Source organism: Gavia stellata, chromosome 1 (genome assembly GCF_030936135.1).
Source record: "Gavia stellata isolate bGavSte3 chromosome 1, bGavSte3.hap2, whole genome shotgun sequence".
Classification (NCBI taxonomy): Eukaryota; Metazoa; Chordata; class Aves; order Gaviiformes; family Gaviidae; genus Gavia; species Gavia stellata.
In genome coordinates, this window is record NC_082594.1 from 92,103,747 (window position 1) to 92,129,181 (window position 25,435).

General features: G+C 35.1%; 1 protein-coding gene across 2 annotated transcripts in view; it reads right to left on the bottom strand.

Annotated features, from left to right (window-relative positions):
• The window catches only part of DMD (dystrophin), a 907,831-nt gene that overhangs the window by 706,875 nt on the left and 175,521 nt on the right, over positions 1 to 25,435 (bottom strand). For both annotated transcript variants that reach the window (XM_059827200.1, XM_059827195.1), the window contains 10 exons: positions 24,897 to 25,138; positions 23,271 to 23,451; positions 15,517 to 15,662; positions 14,316 to 14,528; positions 10,687 to 10,800; positions 9,000 to 9,155; positions 6,530 to 6,700; positions 3,939 to 4,121; positions 2,256 to 2,390; positions 1,330 to 1,479 (listed from right to left, as the gene is read on the bottom strand). In XM_059827200.1, coding sequence (XP_059683183.1) covers positions 1,330 to 1,479; positions 2,256 to 2,390; positions 3,939 to 4,121; positions 6,530 to 6,700; positions 9,000 to 9,155; positions 10,687 to 10,800; positions 14,316 to 14,528; positions 15,517 to 15,662; positions 23,271 to 23,451; positions 24,897 to 25,138 — 1,691 coding nt within the window. The remainder of the gene's footprint in view (positions 1 to 1,329; positions 1,480 to 2,255; positions 2,391 to 3,938; positions 4,122 to 6,529; positions 6,701 to 8,999; positions 9,156 to 10,686; positions 10,801 to 14,315; positions 14,529 to 15,516; positions 15,663 to 23,270; positions 23,452 to 24,896; positions 25,139 to 25,435) is intronic.

Genomic DNA, 25,435 nt, shown 5'->3' on the forward strand with positions numbered 1-25,435 from the left:
AAGTCCTTCATGAGTATCACTTTTCATGTATTTGCACTGAATACTTCTGTAATTTAACTGCCTTGTTACTCTGTCCTGTTAGGTTGTTCTGTGTTTATTTAGAGTTTGTCCTCATCTTTGTTACTAGTAAACTACTAGTATTTGAGCTATTTCCTATGTATCCTTTGGTTATCTTAAAATTCTTTGGTGAATTCTGTTTGGTCCTGCTATTATACACATACACACACATCTGTACTAGTACGCACACAAACATATGTTAAATAAAATCCTAATACTAAAAGCAAATATTCATGCACAAGTATCACGGTTTTGAATTGATTTGCCAGGAAAAAAGTATACTGTCCCACTATTGGGATCTGTCAAAGAATTAGTAAAATTTTCTTCATGGAGTCTGTGGCAAAGATTGCTAATCTATCATATTGCTAGATTTGACTCTCCTTGTGCTAAACATGTTCCTATATTGAAGTGTCTTTATAAAATCTTTCATTGATACAAAGACTCTTATTTATATCTGTAAGAGAATGTTACTTTTACGTTTAAGTTTGAAAATAGTTTGCTTCTCAGTAAGAGTCTTGTCAGAGAAAGCATCTCTAAATATGCAATTGAAGATTAAGTCCACTAGAAGGTCACTGCAATTTTGGAATTTTAGGGTTACCTGTTGTACTGGTTTTCGCTGGGATGGAGTTAATTTTCTTCACAGCAGCCCATATGGTCTGTGTTTTAGACTGGTGACCAAAACAGTGTTGATAACTGTTTTAACTATTGCTGAGCAGTGCTTGCACAGTGCCAAGGCCTTGTCTTTCTCACTCTGTCCCTCCCAGAAAGTAGGCTGGGGTGGGCAAGAGATTGGGAGGAACACAGCCAGGACAGCTGACCTGAACTGACCAAAGGGATATTCTGTACCACACAGAGTCATGCTCAGCAATAAAAGGGGGGTGCAGGGTAGTTTTTCCAAAACTGTCATTGCTTGGGGACTGGCTGGGCATTAGTCTCCTGGTGGTGAGTGATTGGTTTTGCATTACTTGCCTTTTTCATTTTTTATTTTCACTTATTAAATTGTCTTTATCTCAGTCTATGAGTTTTCTTGCTTTTGCCTTTCCAGTTCTCTCCCCATCACACCAGGAGATGTGGGGAGTGAGTGAGCAGCTATGTGGTGCTTTGCTACCTGCTGGAGTTAGCCCACCACACTTACGCAAACCATCCACTTCTAAAATAAGTCTTTGTGTACTGTTTAGGAACTATACTGATGAAATAACTTTTTTTTTTTTTTTTTAACAGTGCCACACTGTCAGCTGCTTAATGGGAGGACAGGTCAATTACTAAATATACCTCCTGCTGAAGTTCTTCCCATCGAGTATTGAACTTCTCAAGTTTCTCATTGATCAATTCATCCAAGATTCCACCATCAGTTAAAGTCTGAGCCAGTTCCCGAATCTGATTGCGATTATCTTCTGGATGTCTCATTAAACGTTCCAAAGACTGAAAAAAGGTCAAAAAAGTAGTTTGTTTTCCTTTCTGCAAATAAGACTCTACAGAGCAATCACAATTCCCCTTAAAAATGTAAGTAAGAAACTTCACATTCCATACACAATAAAAGTAGAGACAAAAGATAAAAATATCAATGTCTCGTGTCTTGAGAACAAATGTTCCATACTATTTACTACTGAAAATAAAGAAAGACTTTTCGCAAAGCAATAAATTGGGTGCTTGATTTTAAAGACGTGGACTCTGCCCAATGAGTTCAGGAGGAGTATTTGTGTACTTAAAAATAAAAAATTTGCTTGAGTATCTGAATGGATGAAGTTTAACAGCAAAAATGCACTATCAATGTAACATTTTGTATTTATTTTAATCCACTAAGGGTATTAACTTAATTTCTACAAATTTGAAAGGTTCCATTAATAAAAATAAAGTAATAATAAACAGATTTGCAGTGCTAGGATGAAAACTTTCTCTCTCTGGAGTCTTCAACATTTTTTTGACTGGCTTAATTGGAGCCATGTTTTTTAAGCACATGTATTTTATTGTCACCAAATATTGTCTATGACATCAGGCATAACACATTTAATTACTCTGTTTCACTTAGGTGGATTCGAATTCAAAACCTCATTTGTTGAATCAAGTGAGAACATACGACTTTCCAAATATTCTGCATCTTGCTCATGTGTAATGTTGATTCATAGATTGTTTTGAATGTAATGTGATTTACAATTTATCAATACATGTGATTTGATATTATTTAAGTCAGCACTTACATCTAGAGACTCAGAAATCTCTTCTGCACCTCCCTGGATATTTTCAGTTGCCTTGAGTTTCAGTTCAATGTCATTTAACCATTTATTTTCTGCATCCAAATAAGACAATAATTCACGCCAACATGCCCATACCTCCTGATGGAGAAAAAAAAAGTTTATTGAGATTGAAAATCTCACAGCTAACTTTCAGTTGCTAAAACATTGAAAACATTGCAGGCTTCATCCCCAAAACAATATGGTTGATCTCTGATGGTTATGGTGCCATACAGTTGATTTTTTTCCCAGTATTTATATGTTCCAAATAAATATAATACATAACCAAAACATTTTGATTAAACAGAGCAAAACCACAGAAGATAACATGAAAAAGTGAACACTTCTGGAAAACACAACTTGAATCTTCTGCCTCATGAAATATCCCCTTCATATGCTTTTCTGTAAAATTTTCTTGTAATATATAAATATACAAATTATTAGAATTTTTAAAGATTCATGTTAAAAGTTTATGTCTTTATTAAAAGATGTAGTTACATTGCTTATATATTCTGTATACTAATTACTTAAAGCACAGATTCACAAAATGTCTAAAAACACAGCTTTCAAGAATTCTGAGAGAAATCTCTATGGAAATTAATTCTAAACCACATTTAGTGCAATTTATAGACCACTTAAGTGCTACAGTACTAAACATAATGTTGTAAAATGAAATTATGTTCTTCTCCTGGAATTAAATTATTGTCTAATATTTTATTTTTACATTGCCTGAAGATACTTAAATAAGCAGATAAAAATGGCACTTTATACACAAGCAAAACATTTAAACTCTCCATAAATCATCTTTTCATTGTTCCTTTTTTGTTAGTAGAAGTTAAAATAATTTTATTGAGATGCATTAGGCTGTTTGTAGATCAAGTTTCCCAGAGTGTGATTCATCTCACCTAACTTTGGTCATATCAAATGTAAGTGTTTGGTGTAGGAGGAGGTTATAGAGGGATATTACCACACAACAACAACATCAATGATCAGGGGACACATAGATTACCAGCTTAGACTACACATCTAATTTTCCACAGTGAAATTTAGAGGAGATAAATTTTACCCAGGTAAATAATTGTCATGTATGAAGTTAGTTATTGTAAATTAGTTCACAACAAAAATTCATACCTAATTCACTATGACCACTGTGTAATATGCAAGAATATGTAATGGAGTTGGCCAAAATGGCACGGTCAACTCAAAATGCATGAGACGTATTCAGCTTGCCAGCAGATCAAATGCTCTTCCCATGCTGAGATAACACCACCTGTCCAGCTTCAGAGCCATTTAATCAAAATCCTTAGCCATGGAAAAAAGAAGCCTAGAGGAGCTGGTGAAGGCAACGTCACAGGGTTGCTACAGAAGCCAGATGCTTGGCTTAATCTCAGGAGGGATGAAAACCCTGAGCAGCCATTGCTGTCTCCCACTTAAGAGACATGTCTGAGGCTTCTCTTTTAATATGACTCTCCAGCATATATGATTCGCAAAAAGGTATATGGCTCATACCATGTGGTATTTGGTATACAACTCATAAAGCAAGGACAGCCTTGGGCTACTCATGATCCCATATGATAATACATCTTTGCTCTCTACCTTACTTTTGCAGTTAGAAGAGCTATAAATACAATGACTGACAAGATATCCAACCTCCAAAGTTTTGCACTTTCCATTCAGTCTGCTGCAGAGTCGCTGATAGCTGGTAATCAGAACATCAAGCTCCTTTTTCAAAGCCTCATGAGCTGCAGGTGGAGCCTTTGCTATAAAATTATTCACAGAATCAGTAATAAGCTTCACTTTCACTTCTTTCTGCATGGCTTCCTCCTTTGCTCGCTGGGGGGAAAAAAAAAAAAAGTTGTAGTCCTGGTTGAAGAACTAAACTTATTTCTAATAACTCTGTTAGAATTATCTCAGAATTCTGTCAGAGGGAAAAAACCCAAACAACCCCACAACAACAAAAAAACCCCAAGAGCCATTTAATTTCCAGACTTTCTGACATAATTTTGAATGCATCCAAAAACCTTTTTTTTTCATTTTATTGCCAAGACATGATACTCAGCACAATTTAACATCTTCTCACAATTATTCAGTTTTCTGGAGCTCTCAGAATAGTAAAACATTTTGGTATTTTATTTTTTTTTTCCCAAGATATGCTCCAAATACCTTTGCCATAATACCTTATGAACCACAAATGTGAAAAAAACCTGTTGTGTTACAAATTCATGTACCCAGGTTTAAAGGTACAATCACAAGCAGCAAGACAGAAAAAAAGGAAAATACTTCTGACTGATTTTCCTCTCCTTGCAACTGTCATTAGCCTGCATTTAAAGAGAAATTGAGAAAATAATTTTTCTCCAGTGTATATTTCACACTTTTATCAGGGCATTAATGTTTATTTCATTCTCTCACTTTGCAGAGATAGAAAAATCAGTGCCATTATTCACTGTCAGTGAACATTAACCTAACATGAAGAGAGGACAAAGTGAAAAGGGAGCATCCTCGCAAACAGCACTTTCTGTGTTAGACCCTAGGCAGAGAAGTTTAACAAAGGACAGACATAGGAAATATAAAGATCCAAGGGACAGAGAGAACCACAAATGGATGGTGAATTAAAACCAATAATTAATAAATCCTATGTAGCTGATTTGGAACCACCAACCTGGCACCTTTTCCCTGTTTTAGCCTATGTAACCACAACAACTGGTCAATCCAACTCCTACTCTCTTCCTCCACCTTTTGCTACTCTCCCTTGTTATGCCTTCTCATTAATAAGATATAAGATTGTCATACCTAGCATTGTTTCCTCTGAGTGCCTACAATGGGATGGTGTCTATGACTGGAGTCATATCACTAATGGAAACAGAGTGATGGTATACACGGCATCATCAGTGTGTACTGGTCTTCACAGGAATTTAAGATGAGAACTCGCTGGCCCAAAAACATTAAAACTAAACCTTTTTCCTGACAACCTTCTTTCTCTCTGGCTCTGTGGAAGTCTGTGAACCAGAATAACTGGGATCAGGCTGCCATTGCCTGAGAAAGTTTACTAGGTTGCTCTTTGCTTTCCTCTTCCCTAGCTGTGGGAAGAAATGGACTGCAGGATGAACAAAGAATTCTGGTCCAGATTTTGCCTGTTGTGTGACAGGAAAGGTGGCTGAAAGTCTTCGGGGAAAGGATCATCAGGAGCAGGTGAAGGGATTAATGACAAATGATCTGGTTATCTGTATCAGTCGAGGTGTCACAGGTTGAACATACCTGTACTTCAGCTGGAAGTACAGACTATTCACTATACTAGGAAATCCATAATGGGGGTTGTGTCTAAAACTATACATTTTACCTGTTTTATTATGCAGTGCAATGTATAAATTTGAATTTTGTTATTCAATTACTAAAAAAAGAACTGCATCTCTAGAGCAGATGTTTACTTTTGATATATTTGTCTCATTTACAATGAATCTAACTTTTTCCATATATTTCCATATATTCTGTATATTCTGACTGGCATCAAGTCATTTCTGTCAGTAAATAAAGAGATCATCAGTTGCATAGTCAGATACTCTCAAACACTGGCAAAATCCTTTGGACAATGAAGAGTTTGAGAACAAAGTTTTGGATAGATTGTTAAAATCATATAATCTGAATTCCTGAATAGCACAGGAAAAACAATGCACCTATGAAATAAAAATCAAGCCCTTGGCTAAGCAAGAGTATATTTGAGCATGTATCACAAATCAGTGCTTTTGTCCAAAGGCCATATTCATCCCACATGAAAGAAACATTATTTACTTGAGACCAATATATGCTGTTCCTATATTGCTATATTAAAGAAATAATAAATCACGCATACTTAGTACATACCAACATGCATCCTGAAGTCCTAAATCTCTTTTTTTCTCTCTCTAATACAAAGAGACAACCTAAAACTGATTTCAATCTATCAATTAACTGTTGCTGACACCTGATTTTTAGGAATTATTCCTTAAATAAAGAATGTTGAAGCTGCATCAAAATCAAGTATCCAATAGCGCAAAGAGAAAAAAAAGCAATGCAGTATTGTGAAAGATTAAATATCTTCCAATGTATTCCAAATAGAATTTATTCAAGCCACCTACTACTTTAAATTTTAGGCTAACAAGTAGATCTCAAAAGGCACCCTTCTAAAAGAAAGAGTAGACTTCCTTTACAACGAAAGCTTCAAAAAGAACTTCAAGCACAGCTCAAGGAATTAGTTCATCTTTTACCTTCAGTTCCTCAACAGCTTTCTGCAGTTCATCAGGTGTTTTATACTCAAAATCTCTTTCCAGATATTCTTCCTCAGCTTGTGTTATCCATTCATGCATCTCTGACAAATCCTTTCTGAGACTCACAGTCTTATCCAAACCACCTTTTAATGCTGCCTTTTTAGCATAGGCCTTTAAGAAAGAAAACATTACATGGTACTTAAGGCAAGGCTACTGTACAAACTTGACAATATTTTAGCCTGAAAAGAATCAAATTAAATACTATACTAATGACATTGCTGTAATTAGGCAGATGTTAACAAGTAATTAGATAGATATTAATAATAGGTAATAAAGAAAGTATTACACATGTGTATACATCCTTTTTTTGGTGAGCCATTGCTGTGCAGAATGAGTTTTCAATGATCCTAGAAAAAGACTGCACCATAAACTGAGGTCATCAGAAAACAAATCTGAAAAAAACATCACCCAGGGACTACCTTCTAAAAGATGTAAAAGGAACAACGACAGCAGACCTTGAAAGTGCATCCAAGGATGAAAACAGAGGCTCTTGAGCTATAAAGTCAGATGACCTTCTAACCAGTTTTATTGCAACTTGCTAGAGAATAAAGCAATATGCATATCTTTCTTCTACTGACGAAGTCATTATTGAATCTCTCAGAAAGGTGCATATCCTAAAAATAGGTAAGTAAAAGAGAAATCTCCTACTGGAAGAAAGTACTTATCTTAATGTGAAAAATACTTTTGTTAAATCCTTTGCCAATCACTACTATATAGGGGTCATGTAACTTATGTTACATAGCTTATGTATAGAATTAGACCTAGATGATCTTTAAGGTCCCTTCCATCCCAAGCCATTCTATGATTCTATGAATTGTGCATCAACCTATCAAAATTGTCCATAACTGATTGAGCCATTGGCTGAAGCATCTTTCAATGGTAAAAAGAAGTTTGCAACAAAAACAGTTAGTTGCACTGGTGCCATTTTTGTTGGGCTTGCAGTGCTGATCACGCCAACATCCTGCACTGTGATGCTACTTCAGTACATGTTATTTTCAGTAACATCAGGAGGAATTGTGTACAGAGTAACAATAAAAAGGTAATGTTCAACAAGTATAAAAGCAGAACCATGTGTGGCCCCACAAAATTGCCGCTTCCTCAGTCACAGCACAAGAAGAGAGGGCAATGTCCCATCACCTGGAAAGAGTACATGAATGCCAATTGTTAGCTCTCACAGTCATATTAACTGCATGTATATCAACTCAAGCTGACTTTTCCAAATCCTTTCAAGAAATCCCCACAGACCAAACTGATTTTTGTATTTACTACTCCTGTGTTTTAGTAGCTATTACTGAAGAAGTTGTGTTAGAAATGCCCACTGAGAGGCATTAATTTGTGCTGTGTATTGAATGGAACTATTACAGACAGATTTTCAGGGAAGTCAGAAGAAAACTGTAACAGACTTCTAAACTCATAAGGCATTACTTGAAATTTCTGCAAGAGAAGTGCAAAGATATCCAACTTATTAATATTATAAAAATAAGCAAATAAAAACTCCACATTAGTCAAAGGGGAAAGACTACAGAACTGGATCAATAAAATGTCATACAGATTTCAAAGAGGAAATTTTTTGATAACTATGTTTATCCAAAAAAATATACAGAGGCTATTTTTCACATGTAAAGTGAAGAATAGCAATTTTAGAAAACATTGGACCACCTTGAAAGGTGATAGTTTTACTGTTATGCAAACATATGTTGAAAAAGGTAGACAACAGAATGAACAAATAGAAAAAAAAGTAAAAGTAATACAACATTAAAGACATTTCCTTTGAACTGTCACAAAGAATGAGAATCCAAATGCCATCAATGAAATAAAAATAATTTTTAGCTTCCTTAATCTGTAAAATTATTTATTAAGAATGTCTTTAAAATAAAAGCACTGTCCTTTCCTGTTATGCCCCATTCTTTGCAATTCGTGTGATCATTGGAGACTGTATTTTACATACATGCATATGTGCACATACTCTTAATTCCAAGTATTTGAATTCTGAACTCTTCACTGCTTTAGTGTCTTATTTCATCTGTAGCAATGACACGCGAGTACAATGATGCAAAAGAAAATGTAAAACTAAATACAGAACTTGATTTTTTGGCAAATGCCTATATACCACTTTCAGAAAGCTAGTTTTGCAGGAGCCATAAATTATATTGCTGTTAAGATCCAAGATATTAGTATATAACTTTGTTATAAAAATATTAAGATATTGTATTATAATATAAATAAATATACTTTACATGTATTGCTACATGCTAAATAAGATTTCTAAAATAGAAGTTTAATTAATGTGAACTAAATATGTGTAAATTCAGTTTCATATTTACTGGATATGCATAGAAGGACAAATTCTGCCAATGAGAAACCTGATTATTAATTTAAAATGAACCAGTCACAGCAGGAGACTTGATACCTGTTGGCAAATGTGTTCCCATTGAACATTGAGATCCTTTAGTTCTGTCTCTATTCTGGAAGCAAATTCTGGCTCTGCTTCACTCTTCAGTTTCTTCCCAACCTCATTAACACTGTTCAAACTGGGCTGGATTGTCTGGATATCATTTACTAAAGCCTAAAGGAATAGCAGAAGATTAGGCAAGCAGCATTCACACAAATTTTCAGCTATGCTATCCCTATCGAAACACATCTACATGAAATTCTGACATGTCTTTGGTCCAGTTCTCCAGTCAAATGAGCACAATTAACAGACTTAACTATGAAACTAAATAAAAAAGGAATGAAGAGCTGTAATGTGGTAAGCTATGCTATATCAGATGAAGTTCATTTGCAAAATATATTATTATGTAAGTTTCAAATGTTATGTATATACTATATACATATATAATGTTATATTACATATATCTATTACAATGCCTAGATCTTTTATTCACATTTGTGAAAGAGCATCCCATCATAATGGTGGAAAATTATTTGTGACGCCATCTTATTAACTATGCCAGCATTGCCCTTGGGTTGGTAATTCACCTAACTTCCTTAAAAAGATCTGAATGGTGATATTCTCTGGTCATGTCTAGTTATTAGAATTTTATTTGTGGTTGAATATTATTTAAGCATTGAGGTAGTTCTAAATTGACACTACCAATTTTATTTCCTAAGGCCTTCTTCAATGCTGCAGATGTTACCTGGGCTTCCTGCACAGTGGAAAAGGCTGGAAGTGTAAACACATAAAAGATGATGAAGATTTTGGTAGCTTTATTATATATTTGACAGTAATGGCTAATATTTGTGCAAACTCTTCATAAATTCAGGTGACAGATTCTAAAGAAGTTACATGTAACTTACTACTCTGTAGAGGTAAGAGTAGTCCTATATAATTTATAATCATTTTTATTTAAATAAGGGGTAAGAGAGAAAGTCTGAGGAGCTTGTAGTTCTGTAAGATCAATATGTATGTTTCATAATATTTACACATCCTGCCAGAACATTTATAGAACTTGTAAATTCCACTGAACATATAGACAGGGACTATCATGGATTACAAGATTCACTGCAGTTACACACTCTGTTGGGACAGGCAGAAGAATTTGTAAACCCTGTGATGGAATTATCAATACTTCATGATGCTTTAAAACTCTGCTGGGACAAAATCCTGGAACTTGTAAGTTTAGTGAAAAAAATAAAAGGATATAACTCACAATACCTACAAGTTCTTTCAGTACAGTTAGAAAAGCTTGTGAATCATGTGTGAATAATAGATACAGAATAGATCTTCTGGCACAGATTATACATCTTATAACAAATACACATGCAATGTTTGTAAACTCAACAAAGTAAATAAACAGTTATCTTAAGAGGCTATTGACTTATTATTTGCTGCAAGTACCCTTTTGATGTTTTCCTCCTGCTATGAATACATAATGATACAGTCACTGTATGCCTCCTCTCCGTATTAAAGTTTCCAATTTTTTAACAGAATTTTCCTTCAAACCCAGGAAATGCAGGAGGTTCAAGTACAATGCAGAAGACAACCCCCTTACAACATGAATTTATTTTTAGGAACAGTAATCATTTGTGTAAATTCTGTATAAGCTAGGCTCATAGAGAAGCACCGAATAATTGCCAAGCAGGCAGGTAATACTCACTGTACATTGCTCAAGTTGCTTTTCAAGTGCTTCTGAATCACCAAGGGCAGGCCACTCTTCCTTCAGAAAAACATCCACTTCAGCCATCCACTTCTTCAGTGTTTTAGTGTCATTCTGTTTATTAAAAAGACATTTTATTGCATTGCACAGAACCTGACTGGCAATAGTGTAATTCATCCCGGCACTATGACTAAAACTCATCGCAATGTAATTTCAGGGTTATTGAACTATCTGAAAAATACAAACACAGCAACAAGCAAAACCAATTTTATCTGGGACTGTCATCGACTCTTTTGCCTGCACTCTGACCGTTTCTGCCCAAGTTTAATGTGTCTACAAGCAGGCAACTGTCTGACTCTCAAGTTTATGCCTTCCAGATATCATTTGTGTTTAGACGCTGCATGTGTGTTCATTGGTTCCTTGTATGGCTTCAGACTACTCATACTTGGCAATTAATTCAGGCTCACCTATCAAATCCTCCTGGGCTTCAATTTAAATTTCAGGCTCCTTTTGGAAGCTGCATGCTCTATTGCCTATTCCTATACCGGAACACAACATGGAAAAACTCCCTTACTACTCAGAATGAAAAAAACATTGTAACTGATACAGTAATTGAAACAGATTCACTTTAGAAACTAAAATCATATACTGATTCAGTAAGTCATTTCAGAGACTGATTCTCAGTTACTGTTTCTAGCACTAGAATACTTGTAATCAGTAATTTGCTTTCCATAGTCTTTAATTAACACTTGCAATTAATAAAAAAAAGCTGAATATCAAATGCTTGAAAAGAGGGAACCCTACCAGTTCCAGGCAGCATTACACATATTATCTAATACCTTGAAAGGTAGAATGAGATTAAAAAATGTCACTTAAAAGTACCTTAAAATGCCACCTTAGGTAAATAATTAGATGCACGTGTTAAAATAAAAATTATAAATGGCAAAAATTTGAAAGGCAAATTATAATCCATTTATTCATCAAACTGTTTTAATCAACAGTGAAGTATATATTGATATTATATGCTGAATGCAAAGTTAAATTAAAGCACAAAAAAGGACATTCCATTAGAATACAGACTGTGCCCTAAAAAGTGTAGAAAAATGCTTTAACAACTATTATGAGATAGATAACCAAAGGGAACATTTTCCTAATGTGCCTGATACATTTCATAACAACAGGCTACCATGGAAATAGAACTGAATTACTAAAAATAATCATACAGAAATGATCAGTATACTTCAGAATGGCAATTACCAAAACACTCTTGAAGTGTCTACTGTGCATTCCATTATCAGTCAGTAAAAATATTTCAGAAGCATATTTCATGATGGAAGTTCAATACCTCTACATGAATACTTAAGTATAGTACATTAATGCTGAAAAATATGGATCTGATGGTATTTACTTAAAAAGGGATCAGTACCCAGCTTCCAGTGAAGATCTAATGTATGAATGACTTGCATTTTGAATCAGACTGTAAAGGCATTTTATTTATCGACACTGATTTCATCGTATCCCATGATGACACATTCCATAAATTGCAACAGCTAAAACAATCGTCTGGAAGATAAGTCATTCAAGGATTTGAAAAGACAATGACTTCTATACTAACTGTGTACTACAGTGACTTCAGCAATAAATATAAAGGGCAAGATTTGTATGCAACAATAGCTCACATATCTTCAAAAATGTGTTGTCTATAGAGCATGGTCATGATGTTCAGAACTTTCTCCTTTTAAGAGCAGTGGGGGAACCTCTAACCCTCTATTCAGAAAATTCAGAGGAAAAAAAACCCCACAAGTTTGAACTTCTCAAGCAAAGTGTATTGCCCATGAAGGGAGGTCCATGGTGGAGCAGATATCCACCCTGCAGTCTGTGGAGGACCCCACACTGGAGCCACTGATGTGCCCTAAAGGAAACTGCAGCCTATGCAGAGTCCCACACAGGAGCAGATATTTCCTGAAGGACTGCAGCCCACAGGAGGAGCCGTGCTAGAGTAGGAGGAAAGAGTGAGGAGGAAGGAGCAGCAGAAAGGAGCTGTTATGGACTAATCACAGCTCCCACTGCCCGTCCCCCTGCACTCCTTGGTGGGAGAGGAGACAAGAGTAAAGCAATGGAGAGCAGACTAGGAAAAGAGGGAGGGGGAGAGGTGTTGTTTTAATTTTTGTCTTTGTTTCTCACTACCCAAATCTATTTTAATTTTCCCCAAGTTGTGTCTGTTTTGCCTATGATGGTAACTGGTAAGTGATCTCCCTGTCTTTATCCCAATCCAAGAGCTTTTCCACCCTGTTTTCTCTCCCTGTCCTGCTGAGGACAGGGAGTGAGAGAGCAGCTGAGGCATCTGACTGCTGGCCAAGGTTATCCCACCATACCTTTAAACTTCATTTCATGGCCAGCTTCAAATGTCAGAGATGTAGCTATGGAGCCAAAGTTACAATTTAGAGCAATGTGGCATTTCAGTAGCTAAATAATAAATGGTACTGATAAAATGTTTCCTCCTTTTTTGGTCCATTTTGCTTATCTAAAAACCAATGAAGAGTAACAAAATAATGAGTATGTTTTTTCTTCTCTAAAAAGTTTTTTTTTCCTGTACAAAAGCAGAAGTGTAAGAGTACTTTGACAGAAAATTTATTCCTGAGCAGACAACTCTATTGAATTAAGCTGAAAAGAACAATTACAGTTCACATGCTATTGTGTTATAATTCACAACATAGAGCTAATCATGTATCATATTGTGCTACCAGCAAACCAAAGCCAAGGACAGAAATATTTGATGTTGTAAATAGAAGAAATACAGTGAGACAACACTGACAAGAAACACACTGTGAGAACACAGCTTTGAGTATGGCTGCAGGATGTCAACCTTCAGAGTTTTCTTTGCGATATCCCCCATGAGTCTGCAAGTGTTCATTTTCATGGGGGGGTGGGGGGGTAGAAAAACATACAAAAAAATTAAAAATACTTTCTCTATTTTTGTGACTGGTTGATCTGAATTCCTCTGAAACCCGTCCCTTGAAAATATATAGAAATAGGACAGTAATATGTTAAAAATGGACTTATTTGAAATCTTATAACATCTAAGTCATAGACACCCCCTGTAACGCTGATACATGTGATTTATAAATAAGTATAAATAGGAGATCCTCACAATGAGAGAAACAATGTAAGGTTCCAACGCTGTCATTCTAAATACCTGAAATTCACACAATTGTGTAAATCATACACACTTCTGTTTTCTGGCAACTGCTGCCAAGATACTACCATATTACAAATTACTTCAAATATGTAAGTGAATCCATTAAAGTCAATGTGGTTACAGCTACTTCAGCTGCATGAAAAAGTACTTCAGTTACATTGAAAAAGTAAGTAGAGGAATATTAGTAGCAGTTTCACTGAAATAAAAGTTAAGTTTTGCTATTGAAACAACATAGGCAGAAACAGCCACAAAATCAGAATTCAAAGTAAAATCTTGGACCCACCAAAATCAAGCGAACATTTTAATACATATGTACTGTTTTGATATTTCACTTTGGTGTTACTTTCTTGAGGTGTATAAACACGTCCTGTGCTAGTGTCACAGCCACAAGCCACCACATAGTAGTTGAGGCTAAAAAAGTTTTGTTGACCTGGAATCGCTGGAGTTTGGTCATAAGCTCCTCAAGTTTCTGGCAATGTTCCACCAGCTGCGCTGATAATTTCTTCCAGCGGCCAAGGATCACCTCCATCTCTGATTGGTATTTTTGGCTGACTTCTGCAGGGGCTTTCCTGGACATGTCTTCCACAGTTGTGCTGAGATAGTTCAGGCCTTTTTGCTGCTCTTGCAGAGAACTTTGTAGAGCCTATGAATAAGAAGAAAATAGTATCCTGATTCATGTGTCCAGCAGTTCTCTTTGTTTCACAAACACAGGTGAGACTGCTGAAGAAAGGACTGAAAACTAAAAATGTAGGTCACCTTTGCTAAAACATCCAATGACATATTCTACTGAGCAATTTGGAATTGCTTTTCTCACACAAACTAGAAAGCAGATATTTTAGTTGAACTGAGAATATAACCAGAGGTGTTTATAATTGTTAACAGAGGTGATCCACATACAATTCATTAATTTGAGACAAGAATTTACTATGGCCCTAATGATTATACTTTCAAAAGAATCAGACTATAAATGGAGAAAAAGAATAAACTTAGAACTACTTCTATGATTTAAAGTTTTTGATAACTTCTTCTCAAAACTTTTGGAATTCTTAGCCCAAATTTGCTACATCTAACTTTTTTTCTATATTCTACTTCTTATTTCTGCATGTGCATTACTAGTTGCATCAAACAACATGCTCGTTAGCCATCCAATAGTTGAACAATATCAACCACTGAAATGCAGGGAAGGTTTGTACCCACTGGCAAAACTTGTTCCACATTTGTGTCTGTCTGTAGATCCGACAGGAAATCTGACAAAGCCCATGCTGCATTTTGCAAATCACAATCATTTCCATGTCAGCACTGGAAAATGACATGAGCTAAACCTGTACTTAACTACCAGAGCTATCGTCAAAGGAGTATTTTATATATCATGGGGACAAACAAAGGCTTTTCCTTAACGTTCAATATTTTACAAAATTGGGTTCAATGGTGAAGAACACTTTCAATGCTTTAACTTTAGGAATCAATGTAACTAAGAATCCACTGTCTCCTGAAGCCCTTGGCTAAAACCTGAATGGGTATAATTCACTCAAGATCTGTAGCATAGGCTTCAGCAGACTCATGACAACTTTGTATCCTGTTCCTCTGAACTTTTCATTTGAGACATTCGTTCCCACAGCCTGACCACTCACCTTGAGCTCCCTGAGTCTCTGCTCCATGATTTCATATTCAGCAACTGCAACCTGAGGCATGGAGAGTTTAGTTTCCGACTGCTGGATCCACACAAGTATAGAGCTCATTGTCTCTTTGTAGTGTGCAGGAGGCAAACTGTCAAAAACTACATTCAATGGGGAAGAAAAAGGAAAGAAATAAAATAATTTTGTGCTTCATTATTTGTTTTGCTGACAGATGTTTGATAAAAGACCAAGCCTTATTGAAGTCAATGGCTATTTTGCAACAGATTGCAACAGGCCCAGTATGTCAGTATCAGATTTTTCCAAGAATTTTTGGAAGCAGAAAACTTTTGAAGAATGAATACACTTATTCTAATGTTTGTGATATCTCTGTCATTTTATCAGTTGTGTGTCATTTGACTCTGATGTTATAGGTCACATGACAACTTATATGGCCAAGACAACTAGTTTAAATATATATGTTTAGAGATCAACAGATAAACCATTGTAATTAACCAAAAATCTAATTTCAGAAATGCTGTAAGAAATAGCATTCCTTTTTACAGCCCATGTTTGTGTGTTTAATGTTTCTGTTCAAGTAAAATGTTCTGTTTAAGACATCTGTTAAAAGCTTAGAAAATTAATCTTTCTTCTGCATTAAAGCTGAATTTTATTGAACTGTGCTTATTGCGCCAACATTACAACTGCTGTAAATAGACAACATCTGGCACACACATGAGCAACTCATTAGCAGAGATACTCCCTCTGCCCTCAACAACAATTGCTTCTATACTCATTGAGAAAAATACCGACAAATAGCATGGCTGGTTGGAAATGAAACATTTCCAACTTGTACCACACAATAATGAAGTATATAAAAGCTCAAAAAAATGTTACACCTATTTGTATCTCCTGTATGTCTCTGATATTTCAGAAAGAACTGTACTAAGAAATGATATAGCTGTCCAAAAAGCAATTTTGACAAACACCACAGTTAAAGTTTTTAAGTGCAAGCTTGCTTGCATTCTCATACAGCAATGCTTGGCAGAATGTACTTCAGATTTAACCTATTTTTTCAGTTGATCAACAGAATGCTACTTGAAAAAAACTTATATTTTCAGTTAGGCTTCATAACAACATATTAAGATCAAGGCAATTTAAGCTCTTTCTTGTGGAGTATGCACATTGTGTGGCATGCTTTCCCCATAAAAATCTTGGCTCATCTGATTTATCACACACATCTGCGGATTTACAAAAAATAGAACATGGTACCAGGAAAGACAAGAATGTCTTCCCTTGTGATGTATTTTCTTCACACAGAAAACAACAGTAATACATTCTTGGAAACACAGAAACCAAACATTTTCCATCTCATCAAATAGCATTTTAAATCTTTTTATTTCCTTAGTGAGATTTGTATTGTCTTTGACTCATTTAATCCAAACAATTCCTACTTTAGAATAGAACATGCATTTAAACACATCACTCCAAATGAACGGAGATATAATTTTAATAGTTCAGATATGTTAAAGCAGTATACGACTCTTAAACTGCAGTTTTATTTAGAAATATGAAGTGGAGTTCCGTATTGTGATGTAATGTTTGACTTCTATAAATAATTTTCTCCTTTAAATGAAAATCAAATCTTAGGACTAATGACTTCAAGCAGCTATATAAAATAATAGCTATTTTCAGTAGCAGTGAAGAGTACCTTGGAACAGGTAAAAACCACAAGATTCATTGTTACAGCAAACTCCACCAAACTGCATGAAACTCTTATCCTGAAAGTTTGCCAATAATAATAATAATTTTAAAACCATCCAAACATTGCAAACGTTTTGTCCAATTTTAATGAATTATGTTCTCTACTATTTGAAGGATTAAATAAGTGTTCAAGTGGGATCACAGATGTTGATTTAATTAAGCTAGCAGCTTTCCAATTTGGTTATTAAATATTCCATTTAAAAAACACTTTTAAGTTCAGTGAAAAAATAGTTTTCCTATTTCACTTTTTCAGATTACTAGTAGTGAAATATTACTTTTCAATGTCTTTTGTCTAGCTAGAGTTTTTGGAGCTTATTGGGTGTGTTGTTTTTTTTTTTGGGGGGGGGGGAGTTGGTTGTGGGTTTTTTTTAAGCTAGACAAGCTCATCCATAAGGAAACATATTAACATCTTTTTGGATGACACTTAAGAAAAGTCTATATTGTTTTTGCAACTCATGATGCCAGTGGTGAGAATTCAGTCAAACTCCTACAGTGAGATTCACATTACCTAATTTTAGCTGTTTAAATAATCTAACACATTTATGATTTCTCTGTGGGCAGTATGAATCTCTAAATTCCCCATGCTTATAACATAAACACACATCCAAACCTGTTTAATTTTATCCTAAAATTTGCTTTGTGATATTAATGTTTGTGAATTAAAGTCCACATTATAAACATAGTGCATTGGTATGGTTTCTGCTATATTATATGAAAAATTGAATTGGTAATCAGAAAGATGTAGCATGTCCACAACCCAAGCTATAGCTGAGCTAGGCCCATGCTAGAACTGTAAAAAAATATCACAGAGGGAAAATACAAATATGTTACTATGAAATATCAGAATACAGTTCCCATCCCATAATAGGAAAATATTGTTGTGTTAATCTATTCCACTTGTAGGGAATGCATTTTGGTGTGACTAACATTGTAACCCTTTCGAACTGAGAGGCAAATACATTTACACTTGCATAGTTATTTTAGAGAAAGTGCTTAAATTTGGAAAAACAATGTGCAGATAGATATTTAGTTAAGATATATTTTCAATAAGTAGAAATATTTAAACATGTGAAAATAGCTTTCCAAATAAGTAAAATACTTTGTGTTGCTTCCTTTTTTGTGACGGGATTTTCCAGTCAAAAATCTTTTCCCAAATCAGAAATGAAATGAGAATACAATTATCTTAACAACTATCAAATCACACGGGATACGCTGCAATGTGTATCTCCTACAGACAGGAAATCTCACTGTTCATCACATCATTGTGAAAGAAGAAAGGCAATAAATGTAATCTATGGGATCATTTCAGTAAAGACTTATTCCCTGAAATGAATGAACTAGATTGAACTGCATGTATTTCCCATAAAAATCTCCTCAGTAGTAACCGCACTGTTTAAAACCATGTTGATTTTCTCGCAACTTTGTTTTGCTTATTTTGTAATACAAGTACTTGAAGCGATTCGTCAAAGTCTTTATATTGATGACTTCATAAAAGCTGTGATTCCCTTCTCCCACATCTTTCATCAGAAACTCTCAAAGTGGAATCATAAGGAATCTTGTATAATACATAATCAATGATGTTCTGCAAGTGCTTTAACACTACCAATTCTCTTATTTATTAACTTCTTAAAAGAAATAGAAGGGAAGCCCTTTTCCAGTTCTACAAGATCTAATGTAACAGTAAATATCTTTTAAAGACAGAACATTTTTTAGGTGGTTTCATTCCCCATCCTTATAAATTTTCATTTTTACCACGGAGGAAATGGATAAAATGACCTACAGGGTAGAGGACATTATCTCATACACATTCATTTCACAGGTTGTTTTGTCCTTTCATTCTTTATTTAAATAAAAAATAATTACTGGAGGAAATGGATGCACAAGAAAAATGAAATTACTTGCATGTTACTTATTAAAATAATATTTTCTCACACACATCTAAGCTGTATCTTCAGCAAAAAAGGGACATTCAAAGAAAGCTAAGCAAACTTTATCCCTCAAAACCAAACAGCAATGGATATTATTGCTATTAAATCATAGTTCAGGTCTTAAGAAAAATTTACAGTTATGAAATTTACAGGACACTTGCTTAAAATTTTTCTTCCTCAAGTATGCAATGATTGGTGAAAGATTATTATTATTATACATATCATAACAATTTCACTGTCACTTATAACCCATATCTAAGATACTTAGAGTATGAAAATAAGTTAGCATTTCAAAGTTTAAGCAAAAGCCAACAAATGACAGACTAAAACTCCAAATGATCATCATACTGTTATGGCTACTGCAGTTTGTTGTCTTACAAAATTATGCCAAGACTGAGCTGCATGAACTCTATGTAATACAACCCTCTTTAAGATACTGTACTAGCAATCAGGGAGAAAAGTGGTGTACGTGCAAAATAACTGTAAGCATGGGGTGGGTAAATAAAAAGTCTAAAAAATCTTGACATGATATAGAAGGCAAAAACTTTCTAAAGTCCTTCTTGAAATAAACCGGAGAAACATCATTTAAATGCAAATGAATGATTCATCATCAACAATAATAACAATAACAACAATGATGACAACGACTTTTCCTTCAGGAATTACTGATCCTACAAAGGTAGAATCAGAATTTGCAAGGAAAGCACAGTGCATGAATTTATGAAGCAGAAAAAAATGGAAATAAGTATGACTTTTCCTTTGCCATCTCCATCTTGATATTCTTAATTTCACCTGCTACAAAACCTTTTTTTTTTTTTAGTTACTTTCTAAAAATCTAATGGCACTCCCCAAACCCCCTCTGATGAACAGACTTGTCAAATTGAGAACATGTATCTATCTCACTGAAGAGCACAGCTGCGTAAGAGTTAAAAACAGAAGCACCTTAAGGGAGTTTGGTCCAGTCACAGTGCAAGAGGAGTGCTGGAATGAATCAGCTGCCACCTGGGAAGTAGTTTGAGCCAGGGAGTACTCACCTGACACTGACTGACAGCTCTCCCGGTGCTGAGAGGGAATGGGAGGCTGACCAGGCTGCTCCCTAGAAATTTCTCTGACACAGCAGCAGTTAATTTCAAGACAAGTAAATATGAAGTTCAATCCCTCATTCTTCACCAGGGCAATTATAAAACTAAGAATTTCCGTGGGAAATCACATTTTTAATATTTGAATTATTGCCATGATTGTCCATTTCACTCCCTTGTGTACATTTCTGAATAGTTTGAAGCACTGTCTGACCTCTATTTTTTCTATGTACCAGTATTCTAGAAATGAGTCTAAATGTGTTTGGGGAGGAGGGAGAGCTGGAATGATGGATACACCATCTTCAAAAGGATCAATTACCTATGGATACACAGACATTCTATAAAGTAAGAAAAATGAGGTCATATTTCCTCATATTTTATGAGGTATTTCTTTCATAAACAACATTGCAAAATAGTGAAAAAACAACAAAATAGGTTTTAGAATTGGCTTTAAATTAGGTTTTATGACTGGAAATGCTAATCAAATCATGGAGAAAACATCTGAGAAAATTTGAGTTAATCTTTAATAATATTTTATTAAGAAATCTACTGTGCAGCATAGAGAAACTACTAAGCATTCTTGAACCTAAAAAAGCCCAAAACAAAACCACCACCACCGTCAAAAAAACCCCACCAAAGCCCAACCAACCAAAAAATATTTGAGGGACACAGTCTCCTAGAACTAGTAAAAACTTTTTTTGGGGGAAAAATTTCCTCGGAAACCAGAACAGAATAGCTAAATACCCTTATCCGCCAGAAAAAGATAATGGAGTAATGGAACATTAAAAAAAAAACCAAACCACAAAAACCCCAAACCCCTAATGATGAATCAAATATCCTAATAACATAAAAAAACCCCCCTAATAATGAATCAAAAAAATCTTTCTAGCACGTGTAGGTTACATGTACACGGAAGAAAAAAGGAGCAAATACTATCACTGATCTGAAAAACATCGTTCAGTCTTTAAGAAATTCTTCTATCTCTAGAAAATAATTAATTGCAAATAATTTACGTCTACAAAAGATGGAAATATCTAAAATGCTCTAGCAAAATTTCAACATTTTCTATTAAACTAAGGCTAAAATAAAGACATGGGATATGGCCTTTTGTCCATCTGGTCAACAGAAGAAAAATAGTCAATGAAGAAAACAGAAGAAACTCAGACTCAAAGAGCCAAATTTTCTGTGCTTCAGCTTCAGGCTTTTTTTCATAGTTTTTGATTCATAAGACTTTCCTGAAACAGGATTAGACCTAACACAGTATCCCAAGAATGATCGTTCATATCTACAGCAGAGTTATGAAAGGAAGTTAGCACTTTGGATAAAATTCTGTATAAAATTTCTGAAGATAAAACATGATTGACATAATAATTTCACCTAAAATATCACTACAGGTATGTAATGTACAGGATAAAACAGTCTCATCTTGACAGATGAGATGAAGCATCTGTGATACAGAGCAGCCACATAAAATAATAATAACAGACCAGTGCTCCATAAAATATTGATTCAGGGACTTCTGTTCTCTAGCAGTTTAGGAGACTCTCTCCACCCAGCCTGTTCAACGCTGCCACCTCAGGACAGCTGCTTCTGCAGCTGGCCAGGACACTGGAGGAGCATACTGCAGCGCTGGAGTGGGAATGAACAGCTACAGCCAGGAAGAACTTTACCGAAGCCCCTGCTTGGTGGCATTATAGTTCAGACAATGAACACTACTCATCTTACGGGACTAACCAACTGGTTAGTTCACAAGGTCTCATTATAGTAAAATTAGGTGAGGCAAAACCAGCAATTACACAAAATTAGATACAGAAGAAATCGTAAAGAAACTAGCATTTGCCATATTTCCCTGTTGGCAGAATGGTAACTGATTTCAGCATAAAAACTGGTGTGGCATTAAAAGTTTTAAAATCTTATCCATTGTATGGCCTGAATTCAGAGTCATGAATAAACTTTACACTTCTTGATACTAAATGTCTACAGATTATTCTTTCATCACATGCTATGGCACACTTGCATTTTATTTCTTCAGTTCTCCTATGCACCATCATCTCTTCAGTTTGCTTGTGTGTGCATGTGAGAAATAACCACAGCAGCACAATAATGCAGTGTTGTTGAAAAAAAATCCATTTTTAAAAATGGAACCATGCCAAATTTCTCCATGAAAGAATTTAGGCGGTATACTGTAAAGATCCACTAGAAGGAGCTAGTGTCTAATTTCAAACAGTGAAGTCATTTACAGATATCATTGGTTTAAGGGGTAAATAATCTCTTTGCTGTTGAGAAAAAATAAATTTATATTTTTATCCGATACTTTATTTTTAATTTCATAATCAAATACAGAAATCATACAGTAGTCACTGACAGACATGCTACATATCTTTAATAAGGAATAAAGTCAACTTTCTATTTTGGTATAGCATTTCCCCCCTTTTGAAAAATGCATTTTATTACAAATATTGTAAACAATGTTGCAACTAGCAGTCATATATTTTGTGTTGCAAAAAAGGAACAGTTCACCAGATGATGAAAAACTAGATACCCTAAAGTAGCTACTCTCTTTGATGAGCTTTATGGAGTTAAATTTCTATTCTACGAAAATCTAGAGCAGATTCACTCCTGCAATTAAACCCTCTCTCCTCTCTACTGGCAGAGGTAGACAGCCCTGTCTCATAACCCAGCTAAACAAACAGAGTTTTATGTTGTCAAAAAATATCACTGAATCGATCCATAAACATGCTAACAAGAGGAGATCTGATGGTAGAACTACATTGAGTATAACCTTTGCTTCTGAATAGTGTACCTTCCCTTGTTTTCCTATTAATATAAAATATGTAATGCACTAATAATTTCTGAAATACTAATTCAATTGCAAAAAAGACCACCTAAATTGTATTACTGGTTCAGCATGACAAAAGCAAATATAAAAGTAGGAAAGCAAAATATATACACCTATTCTTTGCATGCTAGTCAGGCAAATTGACTTGTCATGAACACTTACTGGTCTGTAGCTGCTTTTCTCTGGTTTGCATGTCAGCAAGTATTTGTTTGAAATGACTGGTAAAAGCAGCAAGGTCAGCATCCAGAAACACTGGCCCTTGTCCTTTCTCTTTGAGCGCTTGACTTTGAGCCTTTAGCCGTTCAATTTGAGGCTGAAGGGTTGACATTCGGATTATTTCGTCCTGCATTTTAGAACAAAAAACATCAAGATAAAGCTGTCCAACAAATGAAATCATTAGTGCCATGACATCACCACTGTTTCAATTCGCATTACACAACCGTTTTGTTTCCAAGTACATCAGTTACAATAAGAACAAATTCAACATTTTTAATCATTTCTCACAAATCGATACCTCTGCTCCCAATATGATGCTCTTACCACTGTTTAAAGTCACTTTCACATGACATTATCATGTTAGTAGTGTAATGCTCAAATAAAACAAGATAGATAGTACAATAAAATTCCGTGCCCAAGGAGCATCCTTTTCATATGGAGCTGGGAAGATAAAAACTCCGCATGTTCCATAATCCTGGAATCATCTCTGTTAGATTATATACAGGCTAAATAGCATGAAGTAGAAAAGGAGAGGTGAAGATGCACAGTGATTTCTAGCAGCCCCACAGTAACACATTACACATTGGCGTTGTGCTATTATACCTTCAGGAGACCTTGTACACACTGTGACACTTGCAACTACAAAGTAAGAAGAAATAAGGAAAGTAAGCCAACTGTACAGTTCATAGTAGAGCTACTGTTAAGAGAAGCTTTCTGCAAGAAAACAGAGAACCCCTGTAAGCACAACGCCAGCTTGGAAATGCCTGAAAACAAAAGCGATAGCATAGATCTGAATTTGGGTTTTAAACGTTGTTTTCAATTTGAAATCTTTTGGAGCCAAAGATTTCATAAAGTCAAACTTCTACAACTATGTCATGCAATTTATAATTCATTACTACATCTCAATAGATTCCTGTCAAACAATATTAGCTTGTAAGTAATTTCCACCCACAGAGTTGTCTACAGTAAGAGACATAAGCCAATTTCTATGATGGTGCGGCACACAAATGAAAACATTTAGGGAGAATAAGAAATGAATTGGTATGACCATTTTTGTACACCTATTGTAAATCTGCCGTATGATGACAGAAGAATATTCCTCCATTCAACTACACAATCCACCCTGCATCAAAATGCAGGGTATGTAACACGTAAAGTGGTCTGCAATGGCAGAATTTTGGACTTGACCATGAAGACAATTTTCTGGCCCAGATCCTTATTACAGAGGTGATGAGCAACAGTTTTTTAATGAAGAACCAAAGACACAGATACTTACAGAAAAAAAAAAGGAAAAAGAGTTTAGGGGCATAATTCCCTAGCTTTAGGTAACTAAGTATGTTAATAACTAAATATTTGGGACAGAGTTTTAAATACCCATAGGCTAGGTTCTATTGTCTCTTTATTTCTTCACTAGTCTCCTTTCCTTGAATAAGTATTTTCAATAATTACCTTGGAAAGATAAGGAGTCCATTTTCTACTTTTATATTGAAACAGTGTAGGTCATAATCTGGCCCACTGTTGGAACACCTATGAAGTACAATACCAAAAAAAACTTGGAAAAGAATCTCTAACCTTGCATTTTTCTAACTGAGTTTTTACTGTAGCAGGATCTGTTGCTGGTGTGGGTTGTGCTTTCAGCCAGTTTTCTGCAGTAATTGCTGTCTGCTCCAGTTGCTGCAGCTGGGTGTAGAAGTCAATGATGTTATTTTGGTACTCCAGCCATGCCAGTCTTTCACTCAACAACTGACAGAACTCAATCCAGCGGCTCTTCAGCTGCTCTGAGGCTTGTCTAATGTTGTCAGCATTCAGACCCTCTAGAAAAAAAAGAAGAGAAGTTCGACACTTAAAGATAAATAAGTCACAAAGAAAAGAAAAAAAAAAGTAAAATAATTTAACAATTCAATTTCTGTATTTGAGAGGTCATAAATCCAGTTAATGATTTACCATCAAATAACAGTCCTGAACATACAGATGTTACACATTAGTGGAGAAAGCATTTAAAAAATATTTTAAGTTGCTGCCAGGGCACTTTTGTTGCTATCGGAATGAATTATAAAGTGCATTAAAGTACAAGAATGGGAATAAAGCAGAAAGTAGAGATACAATACATA